This window comes from Anopheles ziemanni, chromosome 3 (assembly GCF_943734765.1).
Source record: "Anopheles ziemanni chromosome 3, idAnoZiCoDA_A2_x.2, whole genome shotgun sequence".
Lineage (NCBI taxonomy): Eukaryota > Metazoa > Arthropoda > Insecta > Diptera > Culicidae > Anopheles > Anopheles ziemanni.
In genome coordinates this window covers 58,883,645-58,911,303 of record NC_080706.1, presented here as the reverse complement: position 1 = coordinate 58,911,303, position 27,659 = coordinate 58,883,645, and the positions used below count along the sequence as shown (strand labels likewise).

The window sequence follows — 27,659 nt, the reverse complement described above, 5'->3', positions numbered from 1 at the left end:
TAGAAAAAATTGTTATTCATTTAATGTTACCCATAACTTGATCTAATGAGACGCTATTATGTAGACACGGGTTATAAATTAAAGCTAACACACAAAGTTTAAGGTCATATCTAGCTGAAAACACATACTACTTTCGAAGTATGCAGCACATTTTGATGAAAATATTATTTTTAAATCACTTTAGAAAGTACTATTGGATGTAATTAGCTACATGGCTTAGCTTGGTAAAGTCCGGTATTCATTAAGTTCAGATTAAACAATCAACAAACTCTGATCAAAATACCATTTGGCATTCCATTGATTTCTCCGCGTCTTTTATCAACCACAAATCGCGAGCAAGCTAGACAGAAAGTGACAAGACGGGGCAGATCATACCCGCTGTCTTATCCTTAGCCGACATCGACCCAGCGGCCGCCCGGGGCCGTAACATAATCATTGGAATTGTACAACGAGTGGGAAATCGACTTGCATGAAATGAAATTTTCCCTTTCGCCGACAGTCAAAGAACTTTGGTGGTGGTTTGTTTACGTCGTATTGGAAATGGAAAGTTGCGCTGTCGTACGTTTTCTCTTCTTCCCCGTTGCCTATCGCGCCCAGCGTCCGCCCACAGCTAATCTGCATTTTACATCCACTTGTAAACTCGAGCTGGAGAAAAACTATTTAATCCATTTCACATCGTTTATGCGAACCTTCGCAGCCCACACTGCATGTCGGAGGGAGTTTTCCAGGGTAAACGGGGTACAAATTTGATTGTGGGTCCAGCGCAAACACACTGCGTTTCTATTTGTATGCTGGTTCATGTTCCAGGCTAAATTTGTGTGCGTGCATCACCGATAGGTCGTAAAGTTAAGCGTAAGAGGAATCCACTCGATTGCATTCCTCCTGTTTCTTCATCGATGACTTATCGAACATAAATGTCTTATTCCTTTGCAGATGACTTGTGGTATCTCCTGTGTAGACAATGCGCTAAATAGATCCTTCTACAAGCTGGGCCTCTTCATCGGAAGGCATCCAGGCTACTTTCTGATTGTGCCAGTCCTGCTGGCTCTGCTGTGTATGACCGGGTAAGTAACATGATCGTACATTAGTACTGCCTCATCATCATGCTTCTCTTCCGAGGAATTTGGTCCGGTGTGAACTTCTCTCCAAGTGGTTAAACGAAAGTGCACGCAAACCGGCGATTCGTTTCACCAAATAGCAAAGATTCATTAATTAACCAATTTGACCAACGAAAGTGGAGGGGATGAAAAACATCGTAAAGGTGCACAGGTGTTAGACTGCTTTTGGCAAACAGGTAAAACCCAGCAGCTAAGGCCACCGCGTCAGCTGACTGGTAGTGAGAGTAGATTTCATGTTTGCTCGAAACAGATTCAGGCCTTATAAATGTGAGCGAAAATGGTGTAAAGATCCATAAAAAAACATAATATTTCTTTATCAAAGTATCGTAAACATGCATAACTTTCTGTTTAACCACCTTCAAAAATCATTATATTCCTTCCATAACCATTTCTTTAGTAGGCATTCTATTGTGGTAACTTTTTTGAAGTTTGCTTTTAATTAGTGATTTTCTAATTAATCTATTCACTAAATTAAATCTATTCAAAAACAAAAGGTTTATTAGTATATACTACCCAGAAAACACTTGAATACGAGATTATTTGAAAAGTTTTTCTAACATTAAACTTGAATCAAATGCCTTTGTCAATCCTTTGAACAATATTGAAATATCAATATGCATAGCATTTGCTTGAATCACGCAAAAATGATTTAAAAAAGTACACCGCCTCATTAGATAACATCGGCTGAGCTTTTATCCCCAGGAAATGCACTGTTTTATTACCGTCCTCTGTCATTCTTTACGATGAGCGTACATGTATTATGCCGTCGAAATTGATGTCCCTTCATTAATCTTTGACACGTTCAGTTTTAGCACCAAGCTTTACGACCAACCGGCTTTGCCGATTCGAAACTCCTCAGCATTTGCGGTATAACACAATCAATACTATATAGCATCACCGTTTCTGGTTTATTGCTAGAGCCTACCTTCTCTGTCTGACGCAGAAAGTATACCGTTTTGTGAATCGTTGCAGCTATCAACAGATCAAATATGAAATCGACCCGGAGTATTTGTTCTCGCCGATCCGCGGCGAGGGCAAATCGGAACGTGCCATCGTCGAGAGCTACTTCAAGGTCAACTATACGCACCGTTTCAACGTTGGACGAATTACACGGCCGGGTAAGGATTGGTTCACAGTACATTCCAAGAACAAACTTGTCCAGAATTATATATATATATAGCTTCAGTAATACCGGTTACATGCGAACGTCGCTCCACATATGCTACTAGGTTTTCATCTCGGCCTTACACGGTCCACGGGGAAGAGCTGTGCGGTAGGAGTGGGTTCACTTGTCTACTTTCTATTCCGTTCGATGGCCAACGAGCCATTTAAAACCGGATCGATGGGCGACATAGCGCCGATTGCTAATTACAGTTTCAAGAAATAGGGCTATACACATTGTTTAATCGCTTTGCATACATTTTTCTTCCTGCTTGATATGACCAAATGTATTATTCCAAATAATAAAATTTATTAATATAATTACTAGAAAATTCTGTTTGAATTATCTGTGTCCTACAGCTGTATTTGAACATTGAAATGGACGTCATTCAAAACGTCAGGAATAATAACAATGATTATAAAATCCATGTCTCATTAATAACCACACGTAGTCAGTTACGCTAAGGCCAAGTCACTGGTTGGGCTTGTGGAACATGATGGTTTCGAATTTTTTTTTCACTACCTAACAAACCTTCATGTGAGTGTATTTAACTCATGAGTTTTAATTCAAAGCAGGTCAACGTATAAAACCTTCGTACAATTTGAATGACTGTGAGGTTCGTCGCTTATATCATGGTGATCAAGTCTTTCGTTTCATTTCTTTAAAGTGAATGATAATTGTTTCAAATTCTGGATTAAACCAATAGAGGGATAATGTTGTAAAATGGTATCTGCGACAACCTAGTTGTTAGAATGAGTGAAAACACAGGTAAAGCATACACTTTAAAGTATGGGTAAAAAACGACCTCAAATTCTCCCACCATGCGATGCCCGCAACCTTCGCACAATGAACGGGTGGTTGCAACCGTAACAAGTTGTTACTAACAACGCTTCGCATACACAAACACACCCTCACATGTTGCTAAATCTTAAACGCTTATCAGAAGCAGCTGAGCCTAGACAATGCTTGGCAAACGATTGGCGCGACTTAGTACGTTCAGCTTTAAGTCAAATCATGCATTCACACGTTCTCAAATGAACTGCCCAATTGTTGATGCATCGCGCTCATCGATTAAATAAAGACTATAAAAACATAGCGCACGTGCCCATAATGTGGTCAACAGTGACGTAGGCCAAAGGGGTTCGATCACATAGAGGCTTTCTTGATGGATTCTCAGGGAACGCATCCCTATGCAAAACGATTCAATGCGCCAGTCCGGTGTAAACCGTTTGTAACTAATAATTGATTTCATTGTGTTTTGTGGGCAACCGCAGCTAATTATTGATCTATTTTAGTTATCAGTTAAGCCACCCTCGATTAATCACGTGCTAATGTTTTTCCGTGCACGAGGGTAACTCGTCCTGGCTTGTTTGCAAAACATTTCCTATTCGTTGTTCATTTTCCCATTAGTCTGAGTTCAATTGCAACAATTCAAAAGTTATGATGCGGTATTATTCCTTATCAAATCGTTATTAGTGCATGCATTTTATAAACAAAACATCTTGACAACTTTTGTCAAATCAGTACGTAATCTTCGTTGAATTCCAGTTGTATCTACATCTGACACGCTGTGATCACGTGGCACATTTTCACACCAGTGCCTAAGAATAATCTCACGATGATTCCGCGCTACTGTAATATTTTTTAGGGCGCTCTACACTTTGAATTCCGGTCATACACACGCCGCCCATAGATCTAAATGCTTTCACGATAATCTGATAGCCGAACGTGTGGGTTCACGCGTAGCTTGGATAATAAAAGTAGCTTTCGTATGATGCAAAAAAAGAGGTCGATAAACGTGTGCATTGTTTCAGCGTGTATTTTACCCCGGTATTAAAACACGTGTCGTAGAACTATTTTAACCACACTCGGTGGGTCTAAAACAAGAATATTTATCCAAACAGTTAGAAAGTAGTCGGGGTTTATAATGAACCTAAGGTAGCACTTAAAATGATCATTGTCTAGGTTACAAACGACCCCCATCTGACGGGTTCTGCACGTCTCAGACACTAGCAGTGTTATGTAAGTCGACCTTCGACGGTGACTTGCATACCTTCCTCGAAGGTTTAAGCTTTAGCGTTGTATGGACACTAATCGATGTTTAGGCCCACAGCCACAGCACAATGCCGTTGCAGTGTATGACCGTTAATTCCGTTATCGTTTTCCGTCATCGATTGATGCAGATAGATACTTGCTCATACAACTTTGCCTACTTTGAAAGCTACTCCAGTTATTCAGCAGGACCAAGAAGGCATCTGTAAATTATTCATCCTTTCAATCCATTCCATACATTTAAATAAAACTACTTTGAGTCAAACGATTGAAATTAAAACATTTTTTAACAACCGGAGTCAAATATGTGTGTCTGAAGTAACTAGCATTTATTAAAGCGAAATAAAAGTTAATTATTGAATCAACTGATCAGTCATTATTTGCTAGATACATGCTATAACCGATTAGCAAGCTTTGACAGCAGGGGCATGCGAAACGAAGCAAAAAATATTGGAAAAATAAGAAAAATCGATTAAGCCTAAACCTTGATGACCGAATTCGAGCAATCCACTTAAGCGCAGTCCACTCCCTCCGCTGAGTCACGAACGTACCACGATTGCCAAATGCAACTCAACACACATACGAACGCGATTCATGTCGAATCTGTTTCGCATTCTCTTCTAGGACGTTTCGGCCGAGTAATTGTGATTTCGAAGGACGAAAGCAACAAAAACCTCTTACGAAGCGAAGTCTGGCAGGAGCTGCGACTGTTGGACGGAATTATCCAAAATGCGACAGTCCAGTACGATGGGGAAACCTTCACCTACCGCGAGGCCTGCGCCCGGTGGGAAAACGAATGCTTCACGAATGACATTCTCAACCTGGATAAAATCATCGATGAGGTAAGTTTCCGGTCTCCGGTCTTCGATCCCCGGTTGTTTCTTCGTTTCTAAAATAATCTTTTGTTCACCCTGTGCTTTCTTTGCTGTATTGTATTCCCGAATTGTCCCACAGGTTGAAGCGGGTGATTTAAATCTTACGTTTCCAGTCATGTTCAATCCCGTCACGTGGGACGCGCATGTGTTTCCGGTGTTCTTCGGCGGGACGCAGGTGTCGGAGGATAACATTATCATTTCGGTGCCATCGCTGCAGCTAGTGTACTTTGTGACGGCCGACTCGAAGCGCCAGGATGCACGGGGCGCCGCCTGGGAGGAAGCGTTCCTGGAGGCCGTCGGCTATGCAGAGGACAACGGCGTGTTCAAGCACATCTCCGTGGCTCGCTTCGCCTCGCGTACCCTCGACCACGAGCTGGAGCGAAACACGCGAACGGTGATACCGTACTTCAGCTCGACGTTCGTCCTAATGATACTGTTTAGGTAGGGCTCGAATACAGGCGAAGAGGTGCCTTAATGGGAGATGCCATTACCCGATACCGGAATACCGACGAATTTCTCTTCCAATCTCGATTCCAGCGTGGTGACCTGCATGATGGGCGACGTGGTGCGTTCCAAGCCATGGCTCGGCCTGATGGGCAACATCTCAGCGGTGATGGCAACGTGCGCTGCCTTCGGACTGGCCATGTACCTGGGCATCGAGTTCATCGGAATCAATTTGGCGGCACCGTTTCTTATGATTGGTAGGTCTTGCCTCATTGCTCTAATTGCCTCACGTACCTTTACTTCGCACACTCAAATGATCGACCCCAAAAAACGTACGTCACTCTTCGCATCTCATCTATCGCATACATACCCACATACATCGCCACATACGGAGATTACCAAGCAAATTACACGCGATCACACCCGAAAGGTAATCCCTGGCCTGATGGCGCCGGTCGATCTTCTCGAGACGAGGCTGACTTTCGAAATAGATGGCACCTGTGTACGGTACTCGCGCACGTAACGCTCGCACTGGCGTCGGCCGGACTTTTTGGCTACCGGCTTTCATTTTCATAATCTAATAACTCTTCTGATCGCCATTCGCCTGTAATGAGGAAAATTGCAACTGGCGGCCATACTGACGCCAAACTGTTTTGCAACCTCTAAATCAAACCCAACACAAACACTGCAAATCGTTGCTTGATATCTGATCGGTTATCTACCGACACCCAACTGGGTCGTGTCGCTAGGATCCTTAGTCATCGGTCAGCCGCTTTGAATTCGATTATGGTAGTACGGCCCTGAGCGCTGCTATCTTCAAGACCACCAAATAGCCGCAATAAAACGGCATGCAGACACAAACAAACAAACGAACGAACGTTCCTTGAACAATGTCACTCTGGAGCTGGGTCCATCGCTAGAGCTCGCCGGCGACATTGCAGAGTTGGTACGACTCTCACATGGTGCGCGTAATGCGTAGAATACTAATTACCCGTTTGAGCAGGCAACTGTCCGATGGCAAGGTGCTACTCCTCGCATCCTCGTCTGAACCTCAAGCGCCTGCACTTTTACGATAAATGTGTGTTGCCTCTGATGGCGCGACGATGGCAGCGGTTCATGGCAGCACCGGGACCTACCGGAATTTTCACGTGTCCATTTCGACGGCGAGAGAGTGCCGTTGCGCCAAACGAGGCCCTCCCCCACCCCAAAATGGCACAATAAAGCCAAATTGTTTACACTTCGCCAATACCGGGGGACGGACGTGCGAGTGCTCAACAACGGCGACTTTTGTCACCTCTACTCAAAGGTTCGTGGGACTTTGCGCCGTTAGTCATCTACCGCAGCTTTCGGACAGACAATGAAAGGTTCTTAAACCAATCATGTGAGCACACAATAACCAACGACGAGCATCTACTGCTTTGTTTCAACGTGAACAATTTTCCTTTATGAGATAATTTCTGCAAACAAACGAACCATATGGACTCGCTTGAAGGATACAACAACAAGTCGGAAAACACTCTTAATGAAAAATATCCGTTCCGAAAGTTCGATGCCACCCGACGAGGGTTGGCACTTCCCGGTTCAACCGCTCACTGGTGCTCGATTTTCGCGGCAGGTGGAAGAATTTCCCCATTTGCGATGCGGTAACCATTGCCAGTCTCATAACGTTCCAATTTTCACTCACACACCGTGCGTTTTTCATATCACACCAGCTTCCAAGCACGAGATGTTTTTCTTTCCTGCCGGCGAAGAAACCGGAAACCGGGCCAGCGGAAGATTGTGTCTGGCGTTTGCCGTTTGCCTCGTGTGATTGTTTGGGTTTCTGTTTGCTCGCCCGCAATCATTTCGCTATCATTGGCTTACGAAATAAAACGGTAACGTCTTATTTTTTAACAAATATTATCCATTACGGTAATGGCGTACCGCGTGGGGCAGGGGTCTCGTGTCGTTGAATTTTCTTTTCTATTTTCCCGCCACCATAATACTATGCACACTATGCTTGGGGCCGCAGTAGAAGCAGATGACTAAGAAGAAGAAACCCGGTGTACCGAAACAATGGCAGCAACCAGCACAGCCAAATCACAATGTAGTGAAATGAACCGAAAAGAAATCAAGCAGTCAGCATGCGAATTAACCATGTGAGGGAAAACCTCCTCTCCGGTCCGGAGCCGACGGCGCACGGGGTGTAGCATATACCCATGGGGATTTTTGCCGTTGCATAACGTCGTGCCCGCCGCCGTCGGGTAGAAAAAGAAAAAAAAAGAAAGATTTAAAAATTTCCAAACTCTATGGTATTTGCCAGTGAGCCGAAAGATAAGTGCGCAAGTGCATGCCCGGGGAGCAAAAAGGGAGCAAGATTGCGAGGGCTGGCGAACCGTGGCCGAAGAGCGGGCCGCGCACGGTGTGAATGTATCGGAGAATTCAGCAATCAACATGACCGATGCACTCAATTGCCGGCAATTTACGGCCACCGAAAGGTGCGCCGCAAGCAACAACATCGCGACGCCGAGAGCGTAGAGCCGGCAGGACCGAAAGGAGCGACCAATTGGCAGCGGCGGAGGCGGCAAGGGATGGGTTGAGGCGGCCAATGTAATGGACAAATAGATCAGCACATCGTAAACCGGTCCGGTGGGCGATTTCGCGAGGGAGAAAGCATTTTTCGGTCGTGCGGGGAAAATGGGCACATCCACGCACTAATGCATTGTTAGCTGGAATTGAACTGGCGCCAACGAGGTGAAGATGGGGTGTGACGCGTGGAGAATTGTCGAAACACATTTTCGTGCGGCCACTCGGCCGGTTGGACTTGGTGGAAAATCAAATGCGTGCCCGTGCGAGCGGCCGCAAACCGGCTCGCTTCCCCACTCGGTAATTGGGGGTTTTATTTTGCAGCCCAATTGTCACGGCATGTCAATACGATTTCGAAGCCGTCAGTGAACACTGTAAAGACGCAAACATGAGGTAAACAATCTATATATACGTTTATGCTCGGGGCTTACGAGACACGCAGCACAGTCGCCGTAAGTGCAATGATGCGCGAGGAGTCGTGAGGAGACGCTCATCTTTTCAACCGCACGCCCAAAGGAACCAACTGGGTTCATTTGCTGATACGCTCGGTTGTTGTTCTTTTTTTCTTTTCCCATATACCCATGCAGCTGCAGCAACAATCTATTTTGTGCCGCAACAATTGTGTAGGGGATAAATTTGAAAATTGCGAAGAAAACGGTGAAGACCGTCGCCGCAAACCCAATCGGCGAGATAATTCAGCCAGACGGTGCATCGGCGGTCAAGTAAACCACTTGTGACATCGCGCCATGATTGACGATCTGCTATTTTAACTGAAGTCGGTTCATGAATGGGAGGCGTAATTTTGATGCACTGAATCTAGGCCACACGGGAGAAAAGCATGTTTGTCCTAACGATTTGCAAACCAATCCCATGCCGTTCTGATACTATAGTATCGACCGAAATACTAGTGATGAGAATAACAACTTTTTTTAAAGATTTGAATTAGAGTGAACAATTATCACGATGATTCGAATCTTCAATTCACTCTTTTGTGATTGACAATGTGGTAAATGAGTTATTAGTAGTCACAGAGAATTGAATACTTAACAAGGAATCAGATTCCAAAAGCGTGAATTAGTGAGAATAAAAGCTAGTTATAGAGATTCGAACCCCACATTGAGAATCGATTCCCAAGAGTGAGTAAAAGAGATACTAGTTGCCACAGAGAGTCAAAACCCAAAATAGGATTCGATTGTCAAATAGGGATTCGAATCCCAAATTGTATATGTATTCGTATATAGCTCGTATGTAAAGTCTCAGTTTGGGATTCGAATTCTTATTTGAGATTCGAGTCACAGTTTGAGATCGATCTTTGTGACGACTAGTAACTCTTTTACTTTTGGGATTTGAATCTCAACTTGGGATTCGAATATCTATGACGACTAGCAACTCTTTTACTCTCTCATTCACTCTTTTGAAATTCGAATCCCAGTTATGGGTTCAAATGACAGAGGAATAACAAAAACTATGCGTTAGGATTTAAATCAAATCAATAGCAATATTCAACTCAATCACTAATTCTTCTAATTTACTTTGTAAATTTATAAAGTTCAAATCATGTAATTGGATTTGGAAGCATTTGGCATGGATGCATTCATAAATAAAATAAACATTTGCCTAAAATTACTCAAACCACATGTCCATGGACTGCGGCATCTTCTTCTTCTTGGCGTAACGACCTTGTTGGTCATGCCTGCCCGTTGAGGGGTTACGAGACTATTTTACCCTATGTGTATGTGGATAGTCCGTTCTCTCGTACAGGGGAGGGCCCGGTCTCGATTGGGATTCGAACGCACATGGACTCCGGCATGTGGTTAGCAATTCTTTTAAAAAAATTGTTGCTATTTCAGTTTTGAAGTAATTTTTATGAAAGTTAGTTTCTTATAACTCTTATATTTATCCATTTTAAATTGGTATAAACTATTTTTAACCGTTTTTTAATCCTGATGTAAGGATTTAGACAGATCGTCAGTGATTTTTTATCGGGAGAACATACAGTAAGGATCAATATTCGGAACAATTTGTCTTTTTACTCAAGCAGAATCAAATATTGTATCGTTCATTGCGTATCCAATAATAACTTTCAATAAAGAATGTCGATCGATCACGCGCAAAACAGTTTTTGAGACATTTTTGTGTACATTGGTTAAACATTAATTGCGGCTGCGTGTACAAGCATTTTTATCTTTTGGAAGAAAAGTTTATTGATCGTCCTTGTTTTTGTGACTTTATTTTACAAATAACTGGAGATAGTTTTACAAGCCCTGGCAGTGCAGGAAATGTTTCTGCTAAATGTTACAAGGTGAGGCTGTACGTGCGCAGTTTATTATACCATCCACCAGAACGTCTTCAGTGCAAGGAACCTTCAATCCACTTCTTCATACCACAACTATCAATGAGCACTTGCTTCAAATCCGCCGCTTGTTTACTTATCGCCACCCAATCCCACCATCCGTCCGATAACACCCGCATACACGCAAACCAATCCTTTCGGAGGTTACTACCTGCCGCTAATACAGAAACAAATTTACTATCCCATAAAGTACCCTGAACTACGCATCATGGTCTGATTGGCTTCCGTACAGTGTTCGGACCTTTGTTCGAACGCGTTAGCTCGCACCGTTTCCGGCTGCCATTTTTACTCAAGTTTTGTACCATACTTGTACTAGCCAGCAAGGTGCACACAAGCAAACCGGCTAAGGTTAGCTTTAATAAGCCGTGAAATATTAATTGAAGGTAGTTGAAGTTAGTACTTCTCAGGAGCTATCGTTGCGTTTAACATTTTTTCACCATGGTCCCATCAGATCTTGTTCCGAAAGTAATCTTCCCAGCTGGCGCGAATGTATGGTAACGTTTCTGATACTAATATACATCGTGAAACTAAAAGTCCAAGGGTTGTTATGAAGTTAAGATTTCGCAAGAACGTGCGAGTATGAAACCACTATTTGCCCCGAGCAACTAGTACTAGCAACGTACCAAAAGTGATCGACAAGTTTCACAACAGCACCCCCCTACGATCCGGTATGGCCCGCCAGTCATGAACAGCGGAGTTGGTAATTATCTCGGCGTCGCGACCGAGAACCTCCGGAAATATTCCGGTCCGTAGTAACCGTAGTCGCCCGATGGCTGCAACTCTCGAACACCGTATCAATATGTCCAACCCTGATAGACCCCAACCATGTGCGAATCGAGGTTTTCCGAACCACGAAAACCACTAAATTTGGCCGACGGTCAGTAATTAAGCATTCATACGGTAAATTTCTCGGTTGGTAAGCATGGTGAAACTAAGCCGTCCCACTACGCGAAACCTCCAGCTCTACCAACACCAACAACGTGGTACAATGTGATAAGACATTGATCGGGTGGAATGGCCATTGCATACATTTAAGAAAAAAAATACACATGCATACTACGCACTCGCTAACAAGCTTTGAACCGTTCAGCTTCGACAACTTCTCCGAACGGCCCTACGGCAACCCTTTTTGCTCGGCAATCTTCTGGCCCATTGGGCAGACCAATGTCTAACATCGATCATCGACCAGCGGCAAGCGGCCATCGGCTATCTAACCTCTGCGAATTACATACGGTTTGAACACGCACCCACACATGCACATCAGAGCACCTTAGTAAACGCAAGTGGATATCGCGATACGCATGGTTATGTCATCCTGCACACAAAGCCCTTGAGGGACGAGAAAAGCAGGCAGACGGCAATGGTGTGAGCGAGATAAAGAGGTAGAAGGAGCATTGATTTGAGTGTGGGTCACAATTATCAGCGCGGTAGGAGCTGCTCACGGAATACCAACAAGGCAATGCCACACAGTGTTGCCCAGGTGGAACACCTTCTGCAAATGCGTCCTGGATCGCGTGCCCGAGTACAATGTCTGCCCCGAATCTTCCTATCCAAACAGCATGAGGAATAACACCTGTTAAACGATTCAATTATTTTGTTTTCTTCTCTCTAACACAACAGGTATCGGTATTGACGACACATTCGTGATGCTCGCCGCCTGGCGACGCACGTCGGTGAAGCTGTCGGTGCCGGAGCGCATGGGCCACACGATGTCCGAGGCGGCCGTGTCCATCACCATCACCTCGCTGACCGATATGATCTCGTTCTGGATCGGCATCCTCAGCCCGTTCCCGTCGGTGCAGATCTTCTGCGCGTACAGCGGATTCGCCGTCTGCTTCACTTACCTCTGGCACATCACGTTCTTCGCCGGCTGCATGGCCGTGTCCGGTCACTGCGAGTTCAAAAATCTGCATGCCATCTTCGGATACAAGGTTCTACCGGAATCGGTTGCTATAAAAGGTAGGTGGAAGCGGCAACACGCGCCATACAGCGTTAAACTGTGCCACGTTGGGGCAGTCACCCCGTTAGCTCTGCCTATGTAGCTCTAAAAGGTGTTACCAGCCAGTTGGCCGATGCGACTCACCACTTACCCCTCGGGGAGAATCGCGCTTCCCGCACGTCCAAACACACGTTGCTTTCACGATCTTTTCACGCGGAAATTGTTCGATGCGTCTAATAGCGACGATTTATAGGTCGATTATCAGAGGGCTTAAGAACCTATTCAATGCCAGCATGGAAGGGCGATTTGATCACAGTCTGATAAAGTGATTTCTCGAAAAATTACGCCTCGAACATATCGTTTGTTAGAACCTATTAGATGAGTGCATCTACATGTTCATATCGTCCCTAGATGCGGTTGTAGATGCGGAAAGCATCGGACTCGAAAATTGCGCTCTCCTTTCAGGGTTGGAACGAAAAACAAGAGGAGTTATAACCTTCCATTATCGTTATCCAACGGTGTTCGTGAACGTAAAACGCATCCTACACGCAAGCGACGAACCCCTGGCTCGAACGAACGAACAAACCTGAATGCTTTTCGATGCGCCAAGCCGATGCCGATCGCAAACTGCGAGCGCGAAATTAATCTGATTATGTCACTATTTAAAATCGCATGCTAACGGCGTCGCCGGCGGATGGGGTCACACGCGATAGGTATGCTCCAAGGTTGGATGGACGATCGGCTCTTGGCTTAATTGAGGAATTAAACTGCTAAAACCCCCATTCCGAGACATCGGGACGATAACCGGCCGGTGGGACGGTATTATTGTCACTGTCAAGCATCTTGATGGGAGTGTTTAAGCTAAGATAGGATAGGATTGCTTCTTACGCTTGCACCTTCCAGAATTTCTGGCCGATCTATTCAACCGGAGAAAGGCACTCCCGCATTGTGGACGCCTCTGCAGTCTTCGGATTGCTGTCGGGCTGAATCCTTTCAGAGCGGGCAAAAAGTAGCTCCAGATAGCTGGAATAACTGTTTTTCGCTTCCGTCTTCACTTGTTCAAATGTGGCGAACCTAGCTTTCATCGCAAACACGCTGCTCACTCAGTTTCATTTAAGCGATGGTTTTCTCACACTCGTTCCTATTGCTTGGATTTCCCTTCCCGAAAGCACTCCTCCCTTGCAAAGGACAACCCAGGGCGCATTTGAACTAACGGTACCCCTCGGAGAAGAGGGTGTGGACCAGATTAGGCTTTGACCGCAATGAAAACACACCGCGGGGGCTCCAGCATCCGTTAGAATGCGAACTAAAAGAATCAATGTGTGGCCCACGCAAAATTTCTTTTTATCAATTTATTCCGAACCAATTTATGGCCAACCGTCGGCGGGATACGACGCCCAAGAGGAGCTAACCGGCGGCTTCAATGCTTCTTGCCTTTCACCAGTTCCTGTCCAAGAGCGCTCCCTGTGAAAATGCGGTTTTCCACCGGTATTTTCCTAAATCATGAATCACGCCTCCCAATAGCCATTCACGCCCCCTGCCCCGACCAAACCAAACTTGGTGTTCGGCGGCCATTGCAAGTAGCTGGCTGAAAGCACCATGCAGCATGCACCGTGCAACCAAGACGTCCCAGGACGGGGGTGTGTTGTTTGGCAGGACGACTGCAGGGGAAGCATTAGAATAAACGAGCGATGTGTGTCGAAACGCGGTTCCAGCCGACACTAACGACAGTGCACCGGACCGGACTGGACCGCGACGACGGGCGTGACGAGTTCTATTAGGGGACCGTGTCCGGATCAATTAGATGGCCGGTTAATGATCACTACCTGCCACACGGCCAACCGACGGATGCGCTGGAAAGGAAAGGGACGAGTGAACGCTTGATCGCGTGATATCATCGCGGTGGAAAGCGACCTACAATAATTTTCAACATCACCCAAGGAGGTGTTCGTCCATCGGGGCGAAGATTTGTGTATATGTTAACTGAAAACGCCCTCCGTCCGACAGCTTTGAATAGGGCGATGCGATTGCTTTCGCCTCATTGCATGCCTGCACTTTCCGCGTTGGAGTTTGTCGGGAACTTGATTCTGTGTCGGCTGGAGCTAGTTGGAGGTTTTCCCACCAGAGCTGAGAGTAGTGGACGCAGAGTGAGCTACTTTGGAGTCGAACGACGAGTTATCGGTACCCGGAGACCCTTTTTTATCGTTACTCGCACAGCGACGATGCTCGAGAGGGGTGTGCCTTTTATTGGGTCGGTATAATCGGCGATTCTGATAAAAGGGGAACATTTTTCACCTAGCCCAGCACCATGACGACATTGAAAGGTGAAACCTTGCAATCCTTTATCGAAGTTTCTATCTTAGACTAAAGAGACGACAAATGCAAATGTTTTATTATATGCAGACATTATGTTGTAGGTTTCAATTGTAAAAAGTTGATAACATTAAACCGAAAACCGTATAAAATTTTGAATGTTGCAATTTACATTTTAATCGATAAGTCTAATAGTGTGTATATTGAAAAACAAAAAATATTCACAATAATTGTGCTTAATGAATCTTTTGACGAGATTCATTCATACGAATCTTTCACCTAAGATTTATTCAGATGGATTCATGCATCTTTGAGGATCCGGATCTTCAAAGCTTAATGAATTTTCATGAATCTTTCATGGATCTCTCACGATTCTTTCATTCTTTCATTGGCTACCCATTTTTGACTTATCACTTTTCATCAGTGTCTTTGGGATTCATGAATCTCTCAATGAAAGATTCATGAATCCCTAAAACACAAAGAATCGTTCAAATTGATGAAACGGAATCTGATTTACACAACTCTAAAAATAATATATCTTTCTACAAAATATGCTAATTTCAACTAAAAGGAGTTTATTGAAATTGCGCCATAACAACGATGACTTCAGGCAATCGTTGATCTCATCAACAAAGATAGATTGGGGAATATCGAAGGTGTTTGTCTGAAATCATCTGATAGAGGTACAAATACACCATCAAGTAGGTTGTCGTTAGTTTTTTAATCTTTAGGTGTTCCTGTGCAGTGTCTCAAGAGAATGCTTATATCCCAAAATGCATTTCATGCATCATTCAAGATGATAATTTTGACTTCTCATGCAAATGATATTCGCAATGGCCAATTTTTTTTTATTTTACATGCGACAGTTGTTCAATTGCAGCTTAAATATCGAATGTTTGGTGTTCTTCCTCCACCCAATAAACGGGCTACAATTTTAAAAGATGTAGCGGCTAATGCAATATCTTTGATTGATATATGGATATTGCTCATTATGAATTAAATAATTGTAGTTTCAATGAATAGCAAACATGAAAAATCATATACCAAACCCAAGGAAAAATAACTTTCATGTAATTATTCGAGTTAAAAATGTATCGCAAGTACCAGGGCATCATTGAATGTTAATTTTCGAAATCAAAAGTCTATCTTGCAAGTGGCGTACCATTTCTAGTACAAGAGTTGTGGCTTTCATCTTAAAATTCATATGAGGCTGATTATGTCATGGGGTGCGCGACCTAAAATGTTCATTGGCATACGTACCCCCACACCTCATGGTCGTAAAACATGAACGGTACAGGAAAGTAAATCATGACGCCCAGAGCTCTGGTGTGCGTCAAAACGACAACAAAAAAGCGTCTCTCCGACGAAACTGAGAGATCCTCACGATACCTCAACAACCTTCCTTTTTTCCTGGAGGCAGTGTGCCGTTTTTGAAGCTCGGCGGTTACATAACGAATCAACTCGTTCTTCTGGCGATGCTCGATTTCTTCCATTTCGAGATGCCGCACGCACTCGCGCAGGGTTATTCAGCGGGAAACCCGTAGGGGGAAAGAGAATCATCGATGGCCAAGGATTGAAGTTCATTAGGTGCGAGGCACATTCAATTAAATTCGGATGTACTGTGACGGATGCAGGCCACGGTTTGGCACGAGGAAGACCTTGCACGTGACAATGAAAGTGTAATGGGAAATTTACCGTAGCGAACGTCGTCAATATTGGGCCAATTCCTCCTCGGCTTTGCCCAAACATGGGTGCCATCGTTAGTCAGGCATGTAGACAGAACGCTGATGAGCGGGGATAAAAAAACAACAAAAACAAATTCGTGCCACGGTTTATTCAGCATGCAGGGGGTTACTTTTGCTTTCGTTGTTTCATTCAACCCAGAGGTCTGAGTGCAGAGCGGATGTGGAGAACAACTTTCACCTGATGATTTAAACTTTGATTCATTTTCAGCGAACGCATTCTCAAGGCTAGTAGGTCTGACTAGCGGCTTCTTGCCCACGACTCATGGGTGGGTTTTCGTTAAACTGGTTTACTTGATATTGCGATCAGACTGTAAACACTTGAGCTTAAAGCTGCACTTTGTGTTCATCTATCAACACGACATACCTTTCATAACGATTTGTTGTTTATGGCTTTTTTGGCACAAGAGGAACTTATTCTGGCGATAGAAATCAAATTCATATACTTTTCACGATCCTTTTTCACTGAATGTGTTGGTGTGGAAACGGAAAACCATTAATCATATTTGATGATTATGGAAAAGAGTTCGAATTTGCAATCCATATTACTCGAATCCTTCACCTTTCAGCCGCTGTATAAAACATTCGTCCCCATTAGCTAGCACTTCAAAACCGAGAAAATGCTAAACCTAAAACTAAAATAACAACAAGTATGACATGATCGCGTGCACTCCACTGCCCTCGATTTCACGCCACAACTCGTCGGCAGTACTCGCCACGGATTGATGAACGGATCGTGATCGATGGAACCCATCTAGACCGCAAACACTGGTTTTAGGGTCAGTAAACTTCCCACCTATCGACAGATTCGCTTCCTTGCACATGTACGTCACCGGCGTTATAGAATTCTAGCTGTTCGCAGACGTGTGCTTCGTCCTTGTCAGGCTTGTCGTCGTAATGAAGCTCATGAGTGTATGTATGAGTTTGTTTTTATCACGCCATATTTGCCGGTGAATGATTGTAGCCGCGGAAAGGTCGCACATAGGCATGAGGAAGTTGATCCGCAGCTTGATGAAGGGAATCAAGTGTAATGGAAAGCAGGAGAGTAACAGTACTTCAATGTTGGCTACGCACCTGACTGGTGGTGCTACTACAACATCTCAGTGGGAAGTATGTCTGCATTTTATCCAATGGTGGATTACTCGAAAATTTAGATTTGAACAAGGATTATGAGTTTAAAACGAGATTACATCCCACTCCAGAATTGTCATACCAATCCAGCAACTCACCAAATTCAACCGCCCGGGTTACGTTTCGGTCGTTGACGAGATAGATCGCGAACTTTCCAGAATTTGACGGTATCATTTGACCGTGTACACGCGACCGATACAACGACGGTGCGGCTGGTTATGCTGGTTGATGCAGGCGCGAGCCAAACGGAAACGAGTCATTTACGTGAATAAATCAGATTATTTACGATACGTCCCGGTCGACACCGCCGACTAACACATACACGACACACTAACCAACTCGTCCGAGATCCTACAAGAGAGGGGCGATGAATTTTTGTGTGTCCGCTATAGCTCCTCGTGGATCCAGAACCTCCGAGGAGCGCTAACAATCACAGAGGAGACAGTTTGCGGGAGAAACCCGTTACGGACTGACTTCCAGAAACAAAATGCTCCTCCCGAAAGACGCTGCCTCCCCCAATGCGTCCACGCCGGTACAACGTGTAATAATCCAATATACACGATAATTAGCTTAAACGGTTGTTCCCGGTTTGACACACGATCTCCGCCAGACGATAGGGAACGATGGCAAGATCATTGGTCCAGAATCACTTGTAGTCAAGTGGTGGTCAAGATTGCGGAAGTGAGCGACTTGATGGGCGATATGGGATCTTTTATTTGAGTTGAGATGCGGCTTTTTGCAGAAAGGCATGGAGGCAGAGTTGATAAGATTGTCATCATTAATAAGTGCAATTATGAAATATGTATAGTCATTGAAGCTAACATCCGGGAGACTCCTTTCCAGAAACGATTAACATCCTCCTGTTTTTAGCTGTATGTGTAAATTAATCAGCGAAACAGCTGTTAACAGCTTTGAGTTTTTGAGATCAGCACATGTGTTGTTATTATTAATTAAAACATCAGACAGCGGCATAACAAATATGCCAACTCATCCGAACCGAACTGTAAGTCTCCATTACGCAACAGTGTCCGATGATGTCCCCAAAGAAGTGTGCCACCTTTTACTCCTACTTATAGATGTATGCTTTCATCTGCCATGTGCCACCATTGGATGGTGTTGGTTTTTTTTTTGGATGGTCAAAGCCTCCATTGACATTCTCCTCCGATGAACGTTCAGTGTGACGACTCGCACGCGCAAAGTCTTAAGTAAACCTGCGGGAACTTCCATCAAGTCCGGGGAAGCTGATGTGTAATCGATGATGGTTCGTTTCGCAGGATGTGGTTTCGCAAAAAAAAAAAAAAAAAACAAAGCCCAAATCGAAGAGCTAACACCGGACAGGGATGGGGTCTCGGGATGGATTTGAATGGTATTTCGTTGACCTAAACGTTCCGCTCCCGCTTGCGAGATGACAACACAGCTTCACACTGCTTGCACAGTGTCCAGCTGTGCTATGGGACGAACGAACGGGAATGGGTTGCAGCTGAAGAAACCGTGTTATGTCATATTGTTTGAGGCTCGGTGAAGATGTAACCGTGATTGCCGGACAAAGGCCAACACAATGAAACAGCTTCACGGGGATTTTACTAGTTTCGTTACTCGAGCAGTGGGTCAAGTATAATTTTTGGGTGCGTACCGGCGTGAGGACGTGGTCAAAAAAACAAAAAGTATGTTATATTGACGCAGACAGTAAACCATCTGCCGGGAAAACCGAAATCCGACAGATAAGAGTAATACATTCGTATCCCAACCGATACCACACTTTCTGCCAAAAAAACACAGCTCCTTTTCACTGAACTGCGCGTCCAATTTTGGATGTGCGTACGACAGCAAGTATGACTGATTTACGTTATTCAACGGGCTGCTTGTATAACACAGGTTGTAAATTAATCGAATCAATCTCTCAATTTAGTGGTACAATCTTACCCAATGCAATTACCACGCCTCGCATTATGCCAATGGTTGGGCCACGCGTACTTTCGGGCCTGTTGCGGTCTGGTAAACGATATTTACCGGATCATCGGCCACTTGCTGTGCGTCGCTGTCGAATGTCAAAAGAAGTGAACAGGAGCACGTTTTGTAAACGATTTCACATTGCTGTTTTATTGAGTTCATAAATTGCATCCTTTGGTGTCGAGAGATTCATGTAACAATTGGTAACAAAAACAGTAACTAATAGCCGGTCTATTTTCTAGCGGTAATGTGAAGAGAAACTGTACTTTATGTCGTTAACAGTGAATTGTTGAAACCTTCGATACATAACCTGCTGACTATAAAGATAAAACGTTATTGGATGAAGATTAGACAGCAGCTTATCACTCTGTAACCTATGCCAGAAATCTCTAGAAGCTGCCAGGTTAATGGAACCGAAAGCGAAGAAATATACAAACGCCATCTACAACAACACTCGTCTAACAGCTGTGGACGTTCAAGTCGATTCCAAATTAAACTACCCTTACTTAATGTTCTACCCGGCCCAAAACCGAACTACTAAATCGATAAATACATACACTACAAACTAAAGCACCATCTCCTTTTCACCGGCGTACACTGGTTGATACTGGCCACTAATATAAAGCTCGTGGCTAAGCAACCTGCCACCAGGGTCTCATTACATAATGTTGCGTTCTGTATGTGTATATCGCTGGTCTCTCCCAACCCAAACGGCAATGGCAAGCATAGTCGCGCATAGGCCGTTTAGCAGTTACCGAACCTGGTCCCACAACTAACTTCGGCCACCGGTTCGGTACGGTACAGGTTGCACCAGTACGATCGACGAAGCCGACGCTAGACGTGGATCAGTCGGAACTGTAGGCCATAAACAGAACGTGTGTGCAACGTGCAGAATCTAGGTACTTGGCCTGCCGGGGTCGGTAATTACATATCACTGTGCAATGCAGGTACAGCTAGTTTAACTGCGCCTGATCATCATCGTTGCCGTTTTGCGACGCTTAAGACATCTTTTATGGCTTATGACCGTCGTTGGAAGACAACCGGCTAAGAACATGCTCGGGCTCGTTTTGCGAACGGATTAACGTATACCGGATGGTAGTGTAGCACAGTAACCTTGCCACTTGGGTCCGACTGGCCGAAGAAGCTACCGACGAGGCCAACACGTGCCATTTCGCCATCCACCATCAGCCAGTCGCCGTCAGCTGGGCGGATCTAGGCTGTCGCAAGATAACATACAACATTAAACCACATGAGAAAATGTCACCATAACGTAGGTCCGAGGGCAACGCGGTTGAATTTCATCGCCAACATCTACTGCGTGGTACGCAATTGTGGTAAATGTTACAAATGTTAACGCATTTTGAGATTTCTATAAGGCATGCAACAACCCCTTCAAACACACAATTTTACCGCTTGAAATAGATGACCTACAAATCTGCCTTATAATTGTCACAAAGACTCTAAACTACACCGAGGAGTTACACGTCCACCCGGAGTCTCATTCTCTCGCCGGATGAAGTTATGATCTAACCTGCGGGCAATAGTCTCGCAATCGGATACAAATTCAGATGCGTGTACAGTTACATAAAGGTTTATCCGTCCCTTTTAAGGTTTATTTCTGTGTTTGTTTGTTTTTTCTCCCGTCACAAGGTTTGTAACCACTCGCAAGTTCCACAGATCTCGCAGCAAACCGGTAGTTCACTACTTGCCACTAAGATACACATTCACTTAATTTGGAGACCGATGACTCCCGAACTTGTAGATTGGATAATCACGCACATGATGCGAGAAAAAGCGCTGGCGGAGAGCAGACACACCAGCAAAGGCGTCGGAACAGGAAGTGTCAGACATCGTCGCTGGTAGACGAGACGTCGAAGGTCGTCGAATGCTTTCGTACGGGATGATATAAAAAGGAAAAGTGGCAGTAATCGCTGATCGATGGCAACTTTTCGAACAATAAATCGATAAAATTGATGGGAGGGTCAACAACTTAGAGAAAAGCGACGGTAAATGCGAATTATTAGAGATAAATCGAAAGCCGCCGCACTGCGGGTCATGATTCTGCTCTTAACGAAGCCTTTGACAAGCCTAAAGTCGACACGATGATGACGAGGGCATAGGTGAAGGTATGAAAATGGCAATTTCTCTTTCAGTTTTTGCTCATCCTCGCGGAACAAAACTTCCCATTTCTTTTCCATCTTCTTTTGTTTTGTCTTGTGGTTGGAGGTCAATAAAATAGATACCCTGAACCGTCGTCCGGCGTGGTGCGTTGTCGTAGCACATGGCGGCCACCGTGTACGACTAGCTTGGGAAAGTTTTTCCGCACATCCACGTCCAGCCCACCGTGCGACGCATGAAATATTGATGATCAACTTTCTATCGGCCAATATAAGTGGGTGACCTTTTCGGAGTTTATAAACGATTCTGGGACGCGAGCGGCGAGTACCCAACCTTACTGGCGGTCAATAACCGTTTAAACACAGGATAGTGGCAAAGATTGAACGACAACAACAACTACAACCGCCAACGATTTTTCCCATCTCGACAACGCATCTGGTACACGCTGTTAGTGCACCGGAACCGGTCCCCGCAAGTGAAGGAAAGCTTTTCGGACTCTGCCCGCCGATGGTCAACCGCACTGCGAACAAGTTCTACACCGCGACAAATAAGCCGCGGTCCTACGAAATGCCTACGAGATGCCTAGTATTGCGCCACGCGCCATACTTCGTGTGGCGATCTATCGACAACGCGCACGATGGACAGGGATGGAAATTGGAAGTTTTCCACGTTCATTCATTGACTCGGAAGTGCAATTCCTATACATTTCCAGTGCCACTCGATCGAGAGGTTGCTCGCCTCGAAGAAGCACGTTATGATGAGCGCAACCTGCCGCTTCTTGTCCGACGTCTCAGTCTCATTTTATGCCCGCGGTAAAGCATGTAGGAAATTGTCAACATAGCTCAAAACTGGTACCGGTAGTGCGCTGCTCGGATGGGCAACATCTGGGCTGCCATGTGGCCAGTCGCGTTTCGTCGATCGCTTGTGGACCGCCAATAACGGTGGTGATGTTGATGATGATGATGATGACGCGAAGGATAGTTTCGGCACAGTTGGTGCGACTAGTTTCCCGCACGGCTGCTTCGCCGTTGGTTTGCTATTTGGCGGATATGGTTTGATTTTCGAAATCGTGAGAAAGAGCCGGTTAGTAATCCATTTCCGGAATCGGTGACACGAAAGTAATGGCCAAGCTGTAAATTAAAAACTTTAAATGAAAATATGAAAATGTTTATAAGCCGACAAAGAAAATATTAATTATTGAATTTTGAACTCCGTTTCAAAATTATTGCTAATTCTTGCAACGATGTATCCCCTTTCGTAATTTACAATAACTTCACAATAACTGGGGACTTGAATGGCATTCCAACCAGATCGACACTTTAATAGGGCAACGATCGAATGTCTACGAAAGTGAAACTGGGTACTCAAAGGCTTCCACGATGATACTTGACGGAAACATTAACCAACTCTTTCTTAAGGAATCAATCACCTCCAGCATAGTGCCGGGGAAAACCATAACGAATGGACACGTCGGGGAAGCCGAAATCAGTCGAACGTATGTGGGTTAAGATACGTCGACCAAAACTTGTGGATTGCCGAGTGAATAGTGAATTTTGGGCGAAAGAGTATTTCTTCCCACCTGAACGAATTGAACGTAAAAATGACCAACGAAAATGGAATGCTCCTACAAAGACAAGATGAAATCCAAAAGCAAACGAACTGCCTCCGGCGATAGTACCACAGTCTGGACGACCGAATCAAAATCCCTCGGTCCAACTGGTGGACGCTTCAGGACCGAGGACCGACCGACCACTCTTCGCCATCGTTACATGTGAGGACATTTGGATACACAGACATACGCACATATCTGCCACACCAACCGCTGCACCGCAGAATCCAACGACGGACGAAAGTGTGTCACTTGTCATACGGAGACTGGTTGGGCCGGGTCCTACAGACCTCGACCACGGACGGAAGATGGTCCATGGTTGGGTACGGACGGATGGGAGAATGATTTTCGCTTTCCTTCAACACCTGCCCTGGTCCGGTTGGAAGTGCCTCGCGCAAACTTTCCTTCGTCATCCACGGCGAGGCAAGATACAGTTTGGTCACGTTCCCGGTCTGGAAGATTGGGGTGGCCTGAGCCAAGAGGGTGACGTACGCAGTCAAAATTAAAAAAAAAAAAGCGAAAAAATCGAGGATGCCAGCACGACGCTGACCAACGAGCGCGACATTCCAACGACGGTCGAAAGCGAACGCAGTATAAGTGCTTTTTCCTCGTGGAGTGTGAGCATTTCTTTCAATGTCATGCTTATGTATACAGGCAAGTGTGAATTCCCGGACTTGGCAAGTTTGTAGCCATGTTTTGGCTTCGCTGAGCGAGCATAGTTTCACTCGGACGAAAGAAAAATTATGCCAGAGTAACTGCGTACCGTTCATTCTGCGTAAGAAATATAAAGTAACGATAATTAGGTTTAGGACAAACATGGATGGTGGTCTGCATTTTACTTAAGCAATTGAAAGATCAAAGCGTACTCACACATTGTTTAATATCTACCGACCTTTCAAATGCTCAATTTGGTTCAAGGTTCAACACAGAGCTTTGCAGAGTACGACAACGGTTTACTGCGAATTTGAAGTAGTTACTACAGCATTCCTTTTAAGAGAGGAACAGAGATGAATAAAGAGAGAAAAAAAGATGTAGAATAGCTGAAAGTAACATTCAAAAAGCATACTTTTTTCAAATTGCTTATAATACGAGCTGACGAGCTGTTTTTTTTTGTTTTGCAGAGGAACCTAACAGAGTCTTTAAAGTGGATCTGATTTTGATAGACAACTGGGACACTATAAAAAGTAGCAGGATTTTAGCTAACCTAAACTGTTGATAAGCCATTAACCCCATGGAACTTTTATTGCACCGGGGGAATGAAAAACGTAGAACGAAGTCATGAAGCGAATTGAGTAGAGCGAACAAAAACTGATGGTGTATGAGAATTGCTGCGAGGAAAAATAAGCTATAATTCTTCTCTATCAAGTACAAATTCATTCCTAATGGATCCTTATACGTTACATTTGATTTTTTTTAGCATCAATAAAAGCAGAAGAACGCATTCTAAGTCATTCTTCTCTTGTTTGCGCTCACTTCCACAGAAAAACGATCATGGCTGTATCGGAAGTTGAACACCGGCGGAATCAACCGGGACGATCCGGATAATCCGATCGACAACAAGGAGCACGCGCTGATGGCGTTCTTCCGCGAAACGATGGCACGCATACTGAACAAGGGCTGGACGAAAACCATCATTCTGGTCATCTTTGCCGCCTACCTTGGCGGGGCCTGCTTCGGGCTGACGAAGATCAAGGAGGGCCTGGAGCGCCGCAAGCTGTCCAAGGCCGACTCGTACTCGGTGAAGTTCTTCGACCTGGAGGACGAGTACTACCGCGAGTTCCCGTACCGGATCCAGGTGATCGTGACCGGCGATCAGAACTATTCCGATCCACACACGCAGATGCAGATCGAGGAGTTGATGCAGTCGCTCGAGAACACCTCGTACGTCACGTCACCGCTCTACAGCGAGTCCTGGCTTCGATCGTTCATATCGTACGTGGATCGCAACAATGACTACCTCAACCTGACGCTGGACAGCGAGCAGGCATTCATCGACGCACTACGAGAGGTAAGAACTGGTTGCAATTCTCATCGTATGGTGCTGTGAAAGTCTCCTCTAAACGCCTTTTCCTTCGCCGTTTGCAGATTTGGCTCTTCCCGGCGAATCCGTTCTCGCTAGATGTCAAGTTCAACGAAGCCGGCACGAAGATACTCGCCTCGCGCTTCATGATACAGGCGGTCAACATTACGGACACGAACCACGAGAAGGTGATGGTCAAGGATTTGCGGCAGATCTGCAAGGATTCGCCTCTGAACGCCACTGTCTTCCATCCCTACTTTGTGTTCTTCGATCAGTTTGAGCTCGTGCGGCCAACCTCGATCCAGTCGATGATCGTCGGAGCGCTGATTATGATGCTGATATCGTTCATCTTCATACCGAACTTCCTGTGCTCGCTCTGGGTTGCGTTCTCGATCATCTCCATCGAGCTAGGTGTCGCAGGCTATATGGCCCTGTGGGACGTGAACCTGGACTCGATCTCCATGATCAACCTCATCATGTGCATCGGCTTTTCGGTGGACTTTACCGCGCACATCTGCTACACGTACATGTCTTCCAAGGCGCGCACGCCGGATGAGCGAGTCCGCGAGGCACTCTACAGTCTCGGCATGCCGATCGTACAGGGTAGCACGAGCACGATCCTCGGCGTGGTGGCGCTCCTGCTGGCGGACAGCTACATCTTCCTCGTGTTCTTCAAGATGGTCTTCCTGGTGATCTTCTTCGGTGCCATGCACGGACTGTTCTTGCTCCCGGTGTTGCTGTCCCTGTTTGGGCCGGGCTCTTGCACCTCCAACTACCATCCGGACGACGATCACAAACTGTCGGCGGTGGAGAAATCCTACCCGCACCCGTACTGCATTTCCCATCCCCAGCTCGCCCTAACTGGAGCGTTCGGCAGTAAGAACTTCCTCGGCGCACCGTACAAGGCGTACGGTGAGGATAAAGACCTCGGTATCGGCACATCCGGCGAGGACTCGAGCGAAAGCTCCAGCAGCAAGTCCCAGCGTCGGCAGGCGATCGAAGACGAAAACACTCGCCGCCGGTACGAGGAGGGCTGGCGACGCTCGACGCACAATCTCACCGGCCAAAGCCAGTTCCAGCCAATGCTGGATCTGTACGGCCAGGAAGCGCTGTGGACCAAGACGGCCAGCAAAGTGCCTCCGCTGAAAGTGGCCAACGGCCGGTACGGCTACGACGACATGCTGCTGAACGTGGCCCAAGGCCAAACGACGACGGCTACTCGGAAGCAGCGCTCAGCAGACCTGGAGCACGACCGCCCGGAAGACCATCGGCGCGATCGCCGGAGGTCGGCCGAGGACGAGCGGTACAAGTCGCGCTACGAAGACAACCGGACGTTCGTTGACGACGAAATGTTGGACGATACCGACTACCAGCACACGAACCGCTACTACGTCTACGACACCAGCCACGTGAAGCGGCTCTCGAACGACAGCAGCGCCGCCGGCAGCAGCAACAGTGGCCATACCCACAACCACAACACTGGGGGCGGCCATCACGTAGCACAGGGCGGTGGTCCTTCCAGCGACCAGCACAACATGGTCGTCCCCAACAGACGAAAGTTCTCGGACGAGAGCGACAATCGGGGCCGACGCCACAGTGACGAACGGCGCCCACGAAAGTTTTCCCCACCGGAAGGCATCTACAAGCAGAACCCGCACCGTTCGTCCTCCCAGCACAACCTGTACTATCCCCGGCAACCGCCGCAGCGGACCGCCTCCCAGAGCAGCCTACACCAACTGCGACACATGGGCGACATGAGATTTCCTTGACGACCCTTGCCCTGACCCAATCCTGAACGTTACCAACCATTCTAGAATGAACTGATTGTCTGTAAACTCTGTACGTAAACTAATTGAACGAGTCCCCCAAAAAAGCAGTATGTGTGTTAGCGAATGTATGTAAGAGCAAAAAGAGAGAGAAAGAGAAAGAAAGAGAGAGAAAAAGCGAAAGGGCGTCTGAAGCGTACGAAGGACGGAATGTATGTATAGTTAAGCTAAAAAATAGGTGCAAATCACAGAAAAGTTAATTCTGATGCAGTTACACCTGACCCGCACAAAAGACTAAGTTCATGCTTACTATTTCATCGCAACTCTTTTGTATTTAGATTCCATACATACTTCATCACTTTAGTTTTGTTTTATCATTAAGGGATTGGTGTTCGCATAACCTAACATCATAGAGGATGGTCTTACACCCCGCTTTTCCAAAGTCCATGACCCCGTCTTTTCGCATCGATAATTTCTTCTCATCGTGGTTTTCCAGATAACG

At 45.7% G+C, this 27,659-nt stretch overlaps 1 protein-coding gene across 2 annotated transcripts; it reads left to right on the top strand.

Annotated features, from left to right (window-relative positions):
- Positions 1-933: 933 nt before the first annotated feature.
- On the top strand, positions 934-27,192 carry LOC131289833 (patched domain-containing protein 3). 2 transcript variants are annotated; one of them, XM_058319168.1, is made up of 9 exons: positions 934-1,064; positions 2,091-2,236; positions 4,957-5,174; positions 5,287-5,648; positions 5,745-5,908; positions 12,190-12,528; positions 24,853-25,379; positions 25,457-26,827; positions 26,897-27,192. In XM_058319168.1, exons 1-9 carry the CDS (start codon positions 934-936, stop codon positions 27,158-27,160), a joined length of 3,522 nt encoding a protein of 1,173 aa, XP_058175151.1. In that variant the 3' UTR covers positions 27,161-27,192. The 2 variants fall into 2 exon arrangements, with proteins under 2 accessions (XP_058175151.1, XP_058175150.1); XM_058319167.1 differs by having other exon boundaries at positions 25,457-27,192.
- Positions 27,193-27,659: the final 467 nt, after the last annotated feature.

What these genes read in the sequence shown, in the direction of transcription:
- LOC131289833 (XM_058319167.1), top strand. Translation starts at nt 934, where the DNA reads ATGACTTGTGGTATCTCCTGTGTAGACAATGCGCTAAATAGATCCTTC. An exon ending in GTCCTAATGATACTGTTTAG is followed by an intron (nt 5,649 to 5,744) that starts GTAGGGCTCGAA and finishes TCTCGATTCCAG; the next exon opens with CGTGGTGACCTGCATGATGG. An exon ending in GGCACCGTTTCTTATGATTG is followed by an intron (nt 5,909 to 12,189) that starts GTAGGTCTTGCC and finishes CTAACACAACAG; the next exon opens with GTATCGGTATTGACGACACA.